The sequence below is a fragment of the Dipteris shenzhenensis genome, chromosome 18 (assembly GCF_047967505.1).
Source record: "Dipteris shenzhenensis isolate YYH24624 ecotype China chromosome 18, Dip_SZ_1.0, whole genome shotgun sequence".
Classification (NCBI taxonomy): domain Eukaryota; kingdom Viridiplantae; phylum Streptophyta; class Polypodiopsida; order Gleicheniales; family Dipteridaceae; genus Dipteris; species Dipteris shenzhenensis.
In genome coordinates, this window is record NC_141613.1 from 2,914,662 (window position 1) to 2,932,281 (window position 17,620).

General features: G+C 45.3%; 1 protein-coding gene across 1 annotated transcript in view; it reads left to right on the plus strand.

Moving 5' to 3' along the window:
* Nucleotides 1–17,620, plus strand: part of LOC147890708 (uncharacterized) — a 160,778-nt gene that overhangs the window by 107,036 nt on the left and 36,122 nt on the right. The window contains exons 12-20 of the mRNA XM_087389494.1: nt 9,131–9,208; nt 9,312–9,389; nt 12,877–12,996; nt 13,121–13,189; nt 13,780–13,905; nt 14,083–14,131; nt 14,233–14,291; nt 14,951–15,058; nt 15,158–15,344. Coding sequence (XP_087245620.1) covers nt 9,131–9,208; nt 9,312–9,389; nt 12,877–12,996; nt 13,121–13,189; nt 13,780–13,905; nt 14,083–14,131; nt 14,233–14,291; nt 14,951–15,058; nt 15,158–15,344 — 874 coding nt within the window. The remainder of the gene's footprint in view (nt 1–9,130; nt 9,209–9,311; nt 9,390–12,876; nt 12,997–13,120; nt 13,190–13,779; nt 13,906–14,082; nt 14,132–14,232; nt 14,292–14,950; nt 15,059–15,157; nt 15,345–17,620) is intronic.

The following is a 17,620-nucleotide window of genomic DNA, read 5'->3' on the forward strand; positions in this document are numbered from 1 at the left end:
CAGGCTGCACTTTGTCGGATCCACAACCGGAAAGCACAGGATCACGAAGGCCTTCGGACAGAGCACTTCACACATGGGCAAGAGGTCCTAGCACCGATCCTTGCACATATGTTTAACCTTGCAGTTTGTCACGGCTTCCCACCAGCATGGGGCACCAGGGGAACTATCACATCCTCATGATTGGCCACACACTAGCCAAGATCTATGGATCGGTACTTGAGAGAGAGAGATCTGCATTCATACAGAGGCACAGGGGCAACGAGCACTAGGGCAGGCAGGATTCACGAGGCAGCACTCTACTCTAGATCATATTTTCACTCTGAGAGCTATCATTGAGGAGGCGAGGTCCAGACATCAGAGAGTCTACACATGCTTCATAGACTTTCGAAAGGCCTTCGACACTGTTTCACAATCTCGCATGATCAGGAGACTACAAGAGATGCATATCCCAGAGATGCTGATTTGGGGTGTGATGAGCTTATATGAGTCAGACAGAGGCAGGGTCCGTGTCCCAGGTGGTCTATCGGATTGGGTCGAGAGCACCATTAGGGTGAAGTAGGGCTGCTCTCTCTCACCGACTCTCTTTGGACTCTACATTGATGAGATCACATCTTTCATAGATCGCCTAGGTGGCAAGGGCTCATTACTAGGGGATCTCCTCATACAAATATTGTTATATGCTGATGATATAGTCCTTATATCCTCTTCAGTGGAGGGGCTGTAGAGAGATATGGAGGCTTTAGAGGTGTTTTGCAGAGAGAGAGATCTGACGGTCAACCATGGGAAAACTAAGGTTATGATCTTCAACACCCCACGAGCAGTGACTAACCGACTTACTTTCACGTATCGTGGTGAACCAGTGGAGATAGTGCAGTCATACACATATTTGGGAGTAGTCTTCACAGGACCTATCTTCACGATGAAACATGCAGCCTAGGCACGACTTACACGAGGGCATAGTGCTTTGGCTAGACTAGAGCGGCAGTGTTTCAAGGCGCACTTCCAAGATCCACCGATGAAGGGCTGGCTTTTCGACACACTAGTGCGGCCGACTGTCATGTATGCATCACCTTTCTGGGGGTGTGATCTTCCGAGGATAGATTGGAGGAGCTTCGAGCGGCTACAGGTGACAATGGGATCCAGGACGATCCGATGTAAGCCCTCAGTAGTACAGGCAGAGTTCGCCATGACCTCTCCAGGTTGATGCAATCTTTCATACAGTGACTTTCATCCATAGAGTGTGGGACTCACTCCATTGGAGACTTCTGAGGTTGGCCCTAGAGTCATCCAGACGACTCGCAGAGAGCGGGGCAGACACATGGTATGCACACATATCCACATGGCTTGCCAGGCACGTTTTAGAGATGGACAGGATTCCCCCCTTTCAGGACAGCATGGATGCACCTCTTAAGTCGATTCCGTGAGATGAGATCAACCATATCATACGGTTAGACCTTCTCCAGCTTCACACATCCCAGACTTTGGGAAGGACCAGAAGCTCCCCACAAAGACCCAGTTTTATCGCGACCACTTTCTGAGTGTATCAGAGGAGGGATTCATTATTAGACCACAGTATCTCGAGGATAGAGGAGTCTCCCATGCACTGAGGATTGCCATTGGTTAGATGCAGGTTTCGTCCCACCAGCTGAGGATCGAGGCAGGGAGAGCAGCGGGTCTACCCAGAGAGCAGCGGGTCTGCACACTATGTACGCTGGGGGTTGTTAAGACAGAGGAGCATTTTCTTTGTGTTTGTCCAGCCTACTATGAGATTCGGGGACGCAGCCACTGTCTCTACCTAGAGGGGAGTGGCTTTGGTCCTTCGTCACGACTGATCCATTTCCATGACTAGGTCTGTATCGGGCTTTATCTGATGGAGATGCGGTGACACAGGGAGACGCTTCTACGACAAATCAGAGAGAAGCAGGGGATGATCAGACCACTACAGGACATAGAGGGTGATCGGGCACAGCGACACGTCACAGACTTCTATACATTTGAGTTAGCCCCCGGACATAGGGGAGTGGAGGAGGAGGAGCTAGGCGACATGAGAGCGGTCCGGATGAGCAGCCGGAACAGTACCACCGACAGAGGCGTAGAGGCCACATGTGCGACTGAGAGCCCCCAGGATACACTCTATTCAGGTCCAACCTATCACAGCTTTCCTAAAGGGGAGACCGATAGAGACGAGGGGTCACCCTAGACGTAGCCCAGAGAGTCTAGAGAGCGAGGAGATTGCGTCCCCCACCGCAGCGCGAGACAGCTCGACAGACGCAAATACGAGAAATCTTCGCAGCCCACCAGAGAGCCATCATTGTACCAGGCTTCGGTTTCGTCCCAGCACCTGGATACATTGATTGATTGATATGGCCCACTCTGCAGTTGTTGTAGTTGACTCCCCCCCCCCCCTTCCCTCTATGATTATGATTCTGTTAGCATAGATTAATACTCAGCAAGGGTCCTAGCGTACCCTTTGCTTCAGCCCACTGAGGCTTGTATGAGTTCGCTTTTCTGTGTACTTTGTCCCATAGGCCTGTGAGGCCTCCCTTGGACGTTAATATATCTTTCTTTCTTTCTTTCTCTATCCACATGGCACCCCTCCTTGCAACCTCTAGTATTAAAAGGAGGCATTATGTAGGAGAGGGACATGTCACTGGGTGGGAATAGTTGACACACAGCAGCCTGGTTATAAAGAGTTTGAGGTGTTTGCTTTCCAAACCCTGCAGCATCATCTCAAGCATTTCAATCACACTTTATGCATCTCAAGCATAACATCAACTCAAGCCGTCTATGACGGGCTAGAGACCCAGCTCCGCTGGGTCTCAAAGTTGGAATTACAAACTGCCTTTAGTTTCTAGGAATAAAATGTAAGGTGTCATTTATAAATCTCAAGCTTTAAGAAAATATCTCTCTCTCTCTCTCTCTGATGGGAAAAAGGAGGAAGGGGAAAAGATACTGAGAAGGAAAAGGACAAACTTCAGCAGATGCAATCGAAGCTTGAGGTTGTCAACAGACGCCTCAACCGGAGTGGACTTGGACTGGACAGCTGAGCGATTCATAAAGAGTCATCATCATCATCATCATCATCAGCCACAGTCACATCTGCTTCCACAGGAGTTACTTCACTTACATCTACACCCTCACCTACGTCGAGAGGCCTGCTTCAGCCCTACCACTGAAGTCTACTTCAACTACGCCAATCAAGTCTATAGCTTTAGCCACCCCTTCCGTGAGAGGCGGCTTTTTGGAGTCCTCTTCCTCCACTGCTTTGGAGACCCTAGCCGTTCCACCACAGGAGGTGATGCACGCAGGACCACTGCTCTAGACCTTCCCATCCCCCCTCCCTCTCAGTCAGCCACCTCCCTCATACCACTCGGATTACTTGGCCACTAACTAAGTCTTCCATCTCCTATCCGATTGGGACCATTGAGACACCTGTATCTATACCTCAGGCATCCACTCTCCTTATGCAGCTTGCACGACCTATGCCTACTATCTTGCCACACCCTACCACTTTTGTACCTCAGTCCTTTCAGTTTCAGCTCAGACAGGGTCTTTTCGATCCCCCGAACAGATGGGAGACTTTACTCGTGGAGGTACATAGTATGCGAGCCAAGGAAGTGGAGCTGAGCCACTACACACATGAGCAAGCCAGGTTCACTCCGGACTTGGCGTGGGTGGTTCAGGAGCAGGCCAATATCATCCTAGTGCTGTTCATCAGATTGCGAGCATGCAATCAATGATTGAGGAGACGTCCAGATGGGTCGACGTGGCCAGACGGGAACCCGCAAGGGCAACCGTTTTGGCTACCCTCAGGGAGCAGCAGCAGAGAGCCAGTAAGGCTCTCAACATCAGAGTTCATGGGATCCCACTCACTGAGGCTACGTCGATGACAGATGCGATGGCTTTCGTGGCCACTACTCCGGGTGTAGCTGAGCACAAGATCGAGAGGGTATGGAAGGTGGAGAGAGACCCCAACCGAGAGCAGCCCCTGATCATATGGTTCCATGATGCTCAGGCACGACTTTCGGCCTTACGATGCAGGTCAGTCTTACGAGATCAGCTAGCGATCTCCATGGATGAGGAGACGTCCAAATGGGTCGACGTGGCCAGATGGGAACCTACAAGGGCAACCGTTTCGGCTACCCTCGGGGACCAACAACAGAGAGCCAGTAAGGCTCTCAACATCAGAGTACGCGGGATCCCACGCACTGAGGCTACACCGATGGTAGATGCGACTGTGTTCGTGGCCGCTACCCTGGGTGTGGCTGAGCACAGGATAGAGAGGGCATGGCGGGTGGGGAGAGATTCCAACCGAGAGTAACCCCTGATCATATGATTCCATGACATTTAGGCACGACTTTCAGCTCTACGACGCAGGTCAGTCCTTCGAGATTAGCGAGCGATCTCTATGGATGAGGACCTCACACCTCTTCAGGTTGAGGAGAGGCACTGTTTGCTGCAGCAGCGGGATCAGGTCCGGAAGGAGAAGTGGGCAGTGGTATGAGAGGGAGGACTTCTTACAAGTCCCCGTAGGGCACCTGCCCCCTCTCCTACATAGGGAAGCGGGGTCTATGAGACTAAGATATCCGAGACCCTGTCTTGCACCATTTGGAACTGTAATGGTACCTTATGGTCAGAACCAGAGAACTTCTCGGAATCCTATACAGGCCACGACATAGTCTTTTATATAGAGACACATCAGAGTCCAGAGCGCCCTCTTCTAATAGTCAGCAGATATACATGGGAGTCTGCCTACAAAGATGAGACGAGGGGTACAGGAGGAGTTCGAGGTTCAGGTGGTGTTGCAGTCCTTTTCAGATCCACACTTATGGGGACCATTTCAGTAGAGCAGAGAGATACACATTCTAGATTTCTTTGGATCCGGATTCGACACATGGATAGCCGGGATCTGTTTGTCGCAGTTTGCTACTTCCCCCCTGAGACCTCCCACTTTGCTAGAGATATCTGAGGTGATGATGAGACATCCCCATTTGTTGCTCTTTATTAGTCCATTGTTGACTTCTCTAGCCGCGGAGAAGTCCTCCTAGTGGGGGACTTCAACGTGAGGACAAGGGCCCGTCAGGTAGCACTTCTTGACTTTAGAGATGATTCGACTCTACTGCCAGATATTGACCTTGAGGACGCAGGTATGCTACGGGTTTTGGCTAACAGGCGAGGTCCATTCTCATCCTATGGGCAGGTCCTATTAGACCTCGGCAGGATACATGATCTCATTATCTGTAATGGTCTTGACAGATGGCTCGCTTCAGGTGGTTTCACATGCTTTCCACATGGGGGGGCTCTAGTGTTATTGATTACATCATGGGATCCCCTGTCTTCACATCTCGCATTAGTGACTTCATTGTAGCACCTCTCCTCCCAAGGGCTGATCATACATAACTTTTCTTTAGCATCTCCATCCCCCTTCGCATAGCACCTTCCACCCCACTCAGTTCTTACTCCACCTACCATGATACACGCTATGATCGGGATCACTGACCTTCTTACTCTGGTCGTCTATACATACTTCTCGCTTATACTGACTTCATACCCCTTTTAGAGGATCGTGCTGCCCTTGTCCTCACTACACAAGGCTGCCATTCACGCTTTACCCCACACCACCCGATCCACCCGTCCACCACCCCCTGGAACTGTACTTTGTAATAGTTGGTACGATGATGAGTTTAAGGCTTTACGTCGTCAACTCAGATTCGAAACCAAAAACAGTCTTCTGAGTGCACCAGATCCGCTGTGCGAATACCGCAGACTGGTACGGAGGAAGAAACTAGACTTCGCTCGTCGGAACGAGGAGGAGCTATTGAACATTTTGTTTAGTAATAACTCTAGGGACTTTTGGCGGAGATTTCTAGGATGGTCCCCTCCGCCACTCACTGACACTCAGATCTGGTTTGATTATGCACGCACACTTTATGACATCTCAAATCAGCCAGTCCCTAATCTCTCACACATGCCTCGCCCCTCATCTTGCATCCTGTTCACTAGAGGAGGGGTAAAGGATGCCGTAATGAAACTTCATAATGGCCGAGCGAAGGATCATGAGGGGTTATGCATTGAGTTCATTGCATATGGGATTAACCTCCTAGCCTCGATCTTAGCAAAGCTTTTTAATGAAGCTATTTGTTTGGGGTTTCCACACAATTGGACCATTAACACTATCTCACCCATCCACAAGGCAGGGGATCCCATGAGCCTGGAGAACTACATGACCATTATGATTGGACATGTCATGTCCAAGATTTATGCATCAGTACCTGACTCTGAGGTTAGTAGACTTGCAGAGTGTCAAGGACTTAGAGCAGCAGGACAGGCCGGTTTCCGGTGTGATCATGGAACCATGGACCACATTCTCACGCTCAGATGTATCATTGAGGAGGCGAGGTCACGGAAGCAGAGGGTTTATTGTTGCTTTGTGGATTTCCGCAAGGCATTTGACACGGTTCCGAGAGCCCGCCTCATACGGCGCCTACAGGACTTAGGTTATGACCAGGAGATCATTTGGGCTATCATGGCACTTCGAGAGAGAGTTTCAGGTAGAGCTCGTGTAGGATCCAGGTGGACAGACGAGATCATGAGCACCATCGGGGTCAAACAAGGATGTCTTTTGTCGCCTACCTTATTTGGTCTCTACATTGATGAGCTTGAGACAATGATGCAGACACAGGGGGGTATAGGTTGCTCTCTTGTGGGCACGTTGATCCATATATTGCTCTATGTAGATGACGTGGCTCTCTTGTCTTCCTCAGCAGAGGGGCTTCAGAGACACCTAGACGCACTATAGTCCTTTTATGAGTCTCATGATTTGAAGACATAGCCCATCGGATCTAGAGATCGAGGAGACCACGCCCTCCACCACCACAAGAGACAGCCCGACAGATGCAAATACATGAGCTCTTTGCATCTCATCAGACCTCTGTGACCCCCGTCGGTCGGGCTCCGACCCTAAACAAGGAGGGGATGTCCCCAAGTATGATATGTGAGTCAACCCTATGTCTGAGCTGTCGGAGGAAGGAGGAGAGAGAGAGAGAGAGAAAGAAAGAAAGAAAGATATATTAACATCCATAGGATACCTCACGGGTCTATGGGACAAAATGCACACCAAAATCATCAACATCAGTTAGAGACTGAGAGTCTATGGGGGAGAGGGTAGCGGAGAGAGAGAGAGAGAGAGAGGAGTTTTTTACTTCGTAGCAACCATGCCAAGAAGCCTTAACAGGCTTATCCGAAGCGATCCGCAGGGATCGAACACACACACACCACGACATGAACCAGAGCCTCAACCACCAAGACCCACATGGGTTTTACAAAACTTGGTGGGGAAGGATGGCTTATACACGAGAGAGAGAGGAGTTTTTTACTTCGTAGCAACAATACCAAGAAGCCTTAACAGGCTTATCTGAAGCGTAGGCCTAACAGGGTAGGGGAGAGGAAGGAGGGGAGAGAGAGAAAGAAAGAAAGAAAGATATATTAACGTCCGCAGGAGGCCTCGCGGGTCTATGGCACAAGGTACGGAATCAAGTAACTCATACAGACCACTGTGGGCCGGGGCAAATGGGCCAGGGCAAAGGGCTTCACTAACACCCTTGCTGAGTACTAAAATGCTATACTAGTACAAAATAGCAAAAAAGTAGCAAAATAGCATGAGGGTGGCATGAAAATATCAAGTGCTCAAAGCTTGAGTCCCAAGTGCATAAACCGGCTCCACGTATCCAAGCTCCACAGTGTGGTTAGACGTAGAGCTATGACCGGGAGACGTACCAGGACTGCACCCTTGGGGGGGTGACATCGCTCTATTACTGACCTCATGCCTCCACTTCCACAGCCTATATACAGTCGAGATATGACTATGTTGTACTTAGGATTTAGTACTTCCATCTTGCATTTTTTGCATTATGCATTGGTGTGGATGCTCGTTTAGTAGCTCCACTACCACAGCTCATTGTATCAGGTTTTTCACAGTCTCATAGACCCATCGGTCCTTTGAAGACTTTAATAAACTTTCTTTCTTCTTTCTTTCTTTCTCCCCTACCCTCTTCCCCTTTTTGCCATCGTTGCCCCTTCACCAAATCTGCCCCTTCTCCTTCATTGCACATGTCTTTACGTTGACATACCCTATAAGCATTAAAATCCCTTAATTAGAATTTACAATTAAAATTTAAAGGCTTAACTTATCATTTTTCCATGGTAAGAATTACATACTATAAGCATCTCTAAATCATAGTATTCATACCCTGACAAGAAATTAATGTGTTTTGTAACCTTTATATCTCATGACGTGGCTACTTATACATTCAAGGTAGTATATCTATTTTGAAACCGTGGCAAGCTTTTTACAATTCCTCATCAGTATTGTGCCACATTGCCTTAAAGTATATGACCTTAGTTAGGAGGCATCCATGTAAGTTTTCCAGACGTATGGGGGTAAAAAGTTTATTGGGTCATGAGCAACTTTCTTTACAATGTTTTTTGTGGTCAAATATGTCTCATATGCTTGAAGCTACTTCCAGTTGTTAGTAGGATCATTCTAATTTTGGTTGCATTCATAAACCCTATGTTCAACTCAAGCGCCACATAAAGCACCTATGTCTTGTTTGAAATTAAGGTATGTCTTACTGTGATAAGAGTTTTTCTTTCTTACTTTTGCCATCTTAGTGTGCTATTTCTCATTATTATGGCTTATAGGGTCGGCAGTTACATGTGTTCTTGATTGCACGTATTTCTATTAAATTTTGTTTCTAGTACCTTTTCCTTGGTTGAGATTATGGGCTGCTTTTGCTTGTACTTATCATCGAGTATGCCTGGTTGTACATGCGCTGAATTACCCCCTTATGTATTTTAGTGTAGTTGGCTGGTAGTACGTTTGCCCCAAGACCCTAGCTCACCATCTAGTGGGACAATGGACCATTGTGTTTTCGGTTCAGTTGTTGATTGGCAAATCAGGATGCAAACTGAAGACACTTGATTACATGGGTGTTCTATTGCATGCTCAAATTATGTTGCGATGTGTTGTTCTGTGCATTGTTTGTCCATGTACACTACAATGATAGTGCTATTCACAATTAGCCCATGTAGCTTTGTAAATGTTGTTCAATTGCTTGGTTCCACTTTATAGGTGACAGTCGAGGAATCACTTTTGAGATCCTTGAATGTACCTACTGTAAAGCTTTGTGCAGAAGTCGGTGTGGATAAGGTATGACTTGCTTATTTGTATTTGAGCAAATTTATAGTCTGTTGTTCCAAAAGTTATTGTTTTGTATACATTGTAATGTATAAATTGGATGTTTTGACTCCAGGTTTGTAGAATGGGAAAGGTTTTGGGTATTGATGCTCCTCTTCCACTTGACCTTACTTTAGCTTTGGGAGGATTTGAGGCATGCTATCTATTCCCTCACAGCTTCAAACATTTAGAGTGCAATGTTTAACGAGTACATGATTTATAACATGGAAATTTGAATAAAAGTGAATAACCGTAATGGGAATGAACAGAAGAGCGGAAATGTCAGGTGATTGCACCATTTATCGTACATGTTTTATTTAAAGGTTTTCTGTAATACCGTTTCTTGCTACTTCCACCAAGGATGATCTGTCTTTGGCATGGGTCTTTATGTGCTGGTATATTTACATAACTCAGTTGTACCTTAGCAGCCCCTTTTAAACCAGGAGATTTAGAATAAAGTCTCATTAGGCCGGCATGATGAAAAGGAAAAGCAGACTTGAACACTAGAGGTCTATCGTGTTAAGCAGCTTTTTGGTTTTGTTATGTCATTTTATAGTAATTTTCAGTTTTTGAGGTTACCCATTTTTGAATCTATGCATGGCAGGGGTTGCCACCTTTATTATTTTAATTATTTGTTACGAGATATTATCATTTGATGGTGCCATGGAATACCTACAGACAAAGTGTTGTAATTCAAAATATAGAAGAGTAGGAAAAAGAGAGATCAATAGCTACTCTCGCCTACGGGATGAAGAGCTGAAACATGCAATCAGATTGAACAAAAATGGTATTCAAGTTTGGAGTGACTTGTGGGACAGGGAAACACAAGCCTGGAAGGGAGATCAACATCTTCAATGGGATTTAAGACTCAACCGTTGACCTACATTTTATTAGAAATAGACTCAGAGTCTGGGATAGAGACTCTCAGATGTATTTGATTATGTATGATCAGACTTAGGATTCAGCACGGGTGATGATGCTTGTTTTAGTAGCTCCACCCTTACTATGATTTGTATCAGGTTTTCTTTCAGTCTCATAGACCCATCGGTCTTCCGAAGGCTCTAATAAAATTTCTTTCTTTCTTTCTTTCTCACCTGGTTAGGTGGTAGACAAGCTGATTGCCTCCATGAGTTCCACTGGAAAGGCACTAAAAGAAATCTTCCTAGCCCTGTTTTTTTTCAACCAGTTAATCTAGGAAGAGTGATAAATAAAAGATGGTTGAGACATGATGGGCAGAAGGTATGGAAAAAGAGGTCTAGCAAAATTTGGGACCCTGATATCCCAGAAAAACACATCTTGTTTTCTTTGTCTCATCCTACACAAGGCAGTCTGGACTGAACTAGGGCAGCAACCGTAGGGAAAGGGAAAGCTATTTGTCAATGCTGTCATACATCTCCTAAAGATGTCTCCCATCTTTTTCTAAATTGTAGACTTTCACTAGCAGTGTGGAACAGCCAGATTGTTCTTGCCTTTTTCCCCTTTAAGTATGCTTTCATTTTACTTGGCGACTCTCCCCCTAGATTGCAAGGGAAAGTGGTGATTCCTTAGGGGTCAATTGATGTGGTTTATTTGATTCAAAGCACTGCCTTGATATTTATAGGTAAAGTTGGTGATGCGTCTGAGCTCGCTGTTCATTAGTTGACTGTAGGAATCAATGGCTTATAGTGGGGTTCGCTTTTGTGTGGTAGTGGTGATTGTTGGTGTATAAATGAATGGCTGCAGTTGGCTAATTTGGTGTGTATTGTCAGCAACTCGTTCTAGTGGCATGTGCCTAGTATGCCTTGAAGGTTGTTGGGTGGGTGGGTGGCTGCATGTCTTCACACTGGGCGATGTGGACAATGGGTTAGACCAATGGGGGCTGGTTGCCCCCCTCCTAGGATGACTGTGGACTTGGGGCCTAATGCATAGTCCTAGTTGCAACAGGAGCCCTTTGAGAAATCTAATATTGCCAAGGCGATATGGCACAATGGATTGGACTAATGGGGGTGGTTGTGAGAATTGGCCTCTCTTCCTTGGGATGACTGTGGAATGGATAGTCCCACAGCGGCAATATGGGGCCTAAGGAGGCCTTTGAGAAATGTAATGTTACCAGGGCTCATAAGCATTCCTCCGGGGACTTTTATGAGCTTAGAGACAAGGGGTGTGGCGGAACAGGAATATCGTCCAAAACTTCATCTCCTCTCGAAACAGGATTGTGAGCACAAAGGGATTGGGAATGGGAACGGGAGCAAAATTCCTTGATGATTTCACAAGTCAATTATCAAGCATCATAAATGCTCAAGAGGTCTAGGGAACCGTATGCATGGTTGGCCATGCAACAACGGCCATGCAAGGTGATCCTCAAGCATATCAGGGGTTGTGCTACCTCAAGTGCAAGTATCAGCTAATTGAGATCCATGTGTGCAGTCTGAGAATGCCTTTTGTGAGAGTTGCAATGATAGGCTTTCTTATCAAACACACCCCCACAACTGCCTCCCCCCCCCCCCCCCCCTCCTTGCAGCGGCCCGCCGCTCCTTTCCCTTTCTCAAGAGTACAATGGGGATTATTGGGCTGCTTAGGTGCTTCTTCAGGTAAGTACTCAGTAGTTGACATATGGCAGCTGATCTTGGAAGGGGATCCTCCAGCTGGCAAGGGTTGCACTATCAGCAGGGAAAAACATCCTAACGAGAGCTCCATTTTTCTTAACTAGGGCAGTTATCTTACATGTTCCAAGACTGAGCTTCAGTCAACCTAGGCTATGCCCTACTCCATAGCTGTGTCCCATAGGTCAGGTAATGTATCAAGGCTTTTCCTAGAAAAGGATTTGAGAGGTTGACCTCAGTAATGCCCCCTGGCCAGCACGCTCATTTTCAGGTGTTTCGAGTGTCCTGCATTCAAATGTGCTACCTCGTGGAATCTTGGCTTGGCTCAACCTGACCTTTGTGGCTTACATTCATGAGAAAGATATTGCTGTCTAGCTTGTATCAAATGGCTACCCTGATCTTTTTCCCTTGCCTTCCACAAGCATGGCATGGCAGACAATTGGCACATTGGAGCATGGCACATGTGGAAGGCTAGGCGTTCATTGGTGATCAAGGGTGTGTAGGACAGTTGAGTCCTTGACAGCTATTTGATCGACCTTCTACAACATTCGGTAAGGATTCGGCTCGTCTCAGCACCTGAGGATTGCTAATAATTATTCTTACTTACCTGGAGCAAAGACTCTTGTCTTTCCCATCAGTGAGTGCATTGATGCCATCTTGCCATCTTGCACGGCTTTCGGCTAGGACGTTTGATTGTTGGGGCAGTCTATCCTTTTTTTTTGGCTATCTTGTTTGTATTTGCCAACATGTTGATGAGGAGTTATCGTCAGCTGATCTTTTATATTTATTTCTTCGGTGGAATTTACAGGAACGCAAAGGGAAAAAGACAAGGTCATATTTTAACGCTGCCATGTGTCATGTGAAATGGAAGAACATGTTCAGGACTGACCATTTATAGTTCCCAGTATAAAACCATTCGTCTTTGTCAAAAGAAATCAACTTGCTATGGTTTATGCTGCCTGGATATTGCAATGCTAGGATGTATGCCGTTGATTACATTCTAGTTTGAATCTCCTGTGTCATAACCATTGATAATCAATCAACATGTGGACTGGATAGGTGACACCTCTAAACCTTGCAACAGTTTATTCCACTATTGCAGCTGGGGGAGTGTATCACAAACCACACCTTATCACTCGAATTGAAACAAAAGAGGGTCAGCTTCTGGACGAAATCAAGGTATCAAAAAGTTGTATGACATCTTTCATTCTTTAAACTCTGTAGAAGTCCATAGGTTTTGCACGGGTTGATGTCTACTAAGAATTGATAGAGCTTGAACTCTTCTTGGAATTTTTTGATGTAGGATCCGAGTGGGCAAGAAAGTGTGGTTGTTGATGAGCATGCTCTTTTGGAGCTTCGCAAGCTGTTGCAGGCAAGTCCAGTATGATAATTTACTTCCCTGCACCCCCCCTTCCCTCCCTCTGGGTGAAAGAAACAGCCAAGAGCAAAGCACTTGAGGCACAAATACATCATGCATAGCATGAGAAACAAGCAGTGAAGTACCAGTGAAAGAGTCTGAGGATAAGCAAATCTTGAAAGAAATCAAGACTGTGGCTGAAAATGCCACACCAAGCTAGTAATAGACTCAGGCAAAGTGAAGGGCTGGCTCTCAGCGCTCTAAGAAGAAGAATCCTCCTGACCGGTGCAGCCCTCAAACTCTACTACATTCTAGATCAAATGGCCATCAAGGTGTTTACAATGTGTATAGATGCTAGCCAAAGTAAAGGCTGGGTGGAGCTGGGTGCTGTCTATAGCCTCTGTATTTCTGGACTTCCAAATGTGCTAGGCAGAGATGCTAGCAACAATCTCCCAATTCGTGTCCACCGATGCAAGAGGGGGCCTGTACTGAGAGGCAGGAACAATGTCAAGTAGACACAGCTCTACAAGATGCTGCCAGAAGGATTACTTGTGATTGGGTATATCCAGGAAATAGGTTCTCAGCACTGTTTTTTATTCTTGCAGGCTGTGGTCCAGAGAGGAACAGGTCGAGCTGCACGAATAGGACGGCCCTGCGCTGGAAAGACTGGTACCTCAGATGGGCACAGGGATGTCTGGTTTGCAGGCTTCACACCAGATCTCACGTGTGTGGTGAGAATTATGGTTGTTTTGCAAGAACTGGCACTTTGATATGCAGTCAAAAATACAGTCAGGCCACAAATGATATGCAAGAAAATTCGGCAGTGAATAATCAACCAAAATATCTATGCTTTCTAACTTCACACTACGCATGTACTAGGAAATAACATATTTTTCACTTTGTACTAGGTGTGGCTAGGATATGATGACAACAGTCCCGTTGGTGGCCTCCACCCAGGTTGTGAAAGAAACATGGGATGTGGAAACAGTAGACAAAAGTGTAAAGACTGCCAATTATCATTCTAAAATCAGGATTAATCAAATTTCTTGTTTGTAAAGGTACGGGTGCCTCCCATGCTGCACCAGTTTGGCAGCGTTTCATGAAATCGGTGTATGAGGTATTGTATTGAACATTGTGCCTGTTATACTAATGTTTTTGTTTAAAAATTAAATTTAAAAAAAAATCAGAGCCCTCTTTTAACTTTGTAATTTGTGGCAGCCATAACCAAGATTTCATATCTGCGCTTCTATTGAATCATAGACAGAGTATTTCGTTTTGTATTTCCCAAGCAAATAAAATTATAGAAAAGGTAGCTCATAGGGAGGTTTCAGCTTGGATGAAGTGAATGTGGGCTATTTGTTATTAGCCTTCTCGTTAATGCTAGATTTTGTCAATAGACAGTCTGCCTTTCACCTCTGCAGTTTCACTCATGTATATTTGAGTGTGTGGATATGCGTGAACAGTGTTTATTTATACAATGTTATACAGCAGTGATGACATTCGTGAAAATGTCCTTCTAAGATAGTCCCTGCTATGTGAGATGAAATCTGGCTTTCAAAATGTTGTTGACATGTATGGGCACATAGATCTATATGCATACACACATATATGTAATACAAGTATTTGGAAGTACTGCTGCATAAATTGGTTCTTTACTATTTGTTGATGCTATTACTGATATTATCCTTTTAAAAAAATTATTTTGCTGAATAATTGCCTTTTTTTTTTTGTTCCCATAAATTGGTGGTAAACTAATACTAAATGCACGCCAAACAGGATCTACCAATAAAAAGGTTTGAAAATAATGCTGCTGAGAAAAACGGTTTGAAATTGCCAAGAAAGTCCTTCAAGATGCTGAGAAAACGTCACAAGTTTCGTGACCAGGTCTGATATTCCATCCTCCATGCTGCACTTCCTTTATGGCTTCTTCGATTGGGGTTTGAATATTCATGGATCTATCTCAAGAGGACAAAAAACTTGCAGGTCAGAAGGAAGAAACCACGCAACATGGAGATTAGGACAGTTTGGAAGGATGTTTGGGACTGGGAGAATGCAAGCAGCATTTGGGAGGAACGGGAAAAAATGGTAGAATGGTCAGCAAGGCACATGAAAAAAGCTGCAGATATTAAGAGACTGCAATTCATCTGGCAACAAAGGCATCATAAGTCGGGTAAAATTTTTGATTAGTGTCTGTTCTGCTCTAATATTGCTCGAGAATAATTTGCTCAAGGCTTCAATAATAGCACATCCTAACACTGTTAGATCACGAGCTTCTTCAGTGCTAAATGTAAGCTCATTTTGTCAACATGCAACACAGTACCAGTTTTTCCTCTCAGCAACTCTTTTAGTTTGTGCTCCTTTGGAATTGAAAACGTCCATCTTTTGTGGCTGTTATCTTTTATGTTTCTTTCTTTTCTTAATAAGAAAAAGGTACCTTCTATTAAAAAATTGAAAACGATACAAAGAGTCAGCTGTCTGTGAGGCGCTGAAGGAGACTGCTGAGCACCATGAGGGTTGCGAACATTTCTGCAAGTCATGGCCTAGAGGGATCCTCTAAACTTTCATGGATCGAGAAATCCGTTGATTGCATAGCCTGCCACAATGTTGTTGGCACATGTGTTAGAAAAGAGAGTGTGAGAGCAAGAGAGAGCTGAACGTAGTGCTTGCAATAGAAGAAGTAAGTAATACAAGAAGTGGGATAGGTTTTTTCTAAGTGACAAAACCTTATCCTTCACTAACCGTAGTTAGTGAACTAACTGTGGTTAGGGGGAAAAACCTCTAAATGAGGGAAAAGTGCCCCTAACCTACTTATTACATTACATTGGTCACTGCTAAATTATAATAATAATTCTAACACCCCCCTGTAGTGCCAATGTCATGTACAAGGAAATGATCAATCACGTAAAGGCCTTGTACCGATCAACGGACCCATCTGGCTTTCTTTTGACTTTGAAAACCCACCATGTACCTATGGCATTTTTACCTGGTGGCAAATCCACAACATCCCAAGTCTGCTTTTTATGAATGGATTGCAACTCATCGTGCATGGCATTCATCCAATGCACATTATCTTTGCTTCTTCAAATGTCTCAGGCTCTTCCTTATCAAGAAGAGTACTTGCATAAGCTGATTCAACTGAATGAGCTCCCCCCATGTGCCTTACTGCACTACGAGTTCTGCCAGGCAATTGAGCTTCAAGCCTACTCTCCCTGAGAGTCTGAAGCAACCAATGCGGGACTGTTTTGGCTGCGTTTATCTCTTGAATTTCTTGCCTGACAACTTCATCCACACCTTGAGGTTGTACCAATTCAGTTGGGGGCTGAAGTTGTACTTGTGGAGCTGGCGGAGGTTGCTGTAAATTCTGAGTTTCAGTGGGGGAACCAAATGCTATAGGAAGCATCCCCTCAAACACATCATCTGAAGAGGCCGGAATCTGAAATTCAGCATTTGTATGTGCAGAATTTTCAGAGAATATGACATCTCTACTAACAAAAATCTTGCGTGTAGCAGGATTGTAGAGACGGTAGCCTTTGCTTTGTGAACTATGTTCCACAAAAATGCATTTTAGTGCCTTATCTGACAACTTGTGTCTGAACTCCACAGGCACGTGGGCATATGCAACACAACCAAAAACTCTGAAGTGGTCCACTGAAGGCTTTCTCCCATGCCATGCCTCATAGGGAGTGATTGTCTTCAAAGCCTTTGTAGGAGCCCGATTTAAAATATAGTTGGCACACATGAGGCCTTCCAGCCAAAACCTGTGAGGCAACTTCTTGTGAGCATGCATCTATCCATTTCCATGGCGGTGCGATTCTTCCGCTCAGCTTTGCCATTTTGTTGAGGTGTAAGCCTCACTGTAAGCTGATGCATAATGCCTTTTTCTTTCAGAAATGTCTCAAATTCATGAGACATATACTCTCCCCTCGATCTGTGCGAAATGTTTGCACCTTGAGTCCTGTCTCATTCTCAACCATAGCCACAAAGTGTTTGAAATGCATAAACACTTCTGATTTTGCCTTGAGACGATAGACCCAAGTGTAGTTGGTAAAGTCATCTATGAATGTAACAAAATAGAGATAACCCCCAAAAGCAAGTGTCCTCATGGGACCGCAGACATCACTGTGAATAAGCTGCAATTTTCTTGTAGCTTTCACTGCACCATCCTTTTTGAAGGGAAGCTGATGCATTTTGCCAAGAATGTAACCTTCACATGCATGAGAAGGCGACTCCAAAGGAGGTAATGCATCAACCATATCATGCCTCTAAAGTGTCATTAAGCTGCCATAGCTCATGTGCCCATACCTAGCATGCCATAACTCCGCATTCTGCATCGCAACAGTGGGAGTGCTAACTGATAATGCAAGATGGGATCTTTTTTCATATAGATCAAGCTAAAAAAGACCCCGATACAAAGTGCCAGACAACCTCAAAGCATATTCATTTTCT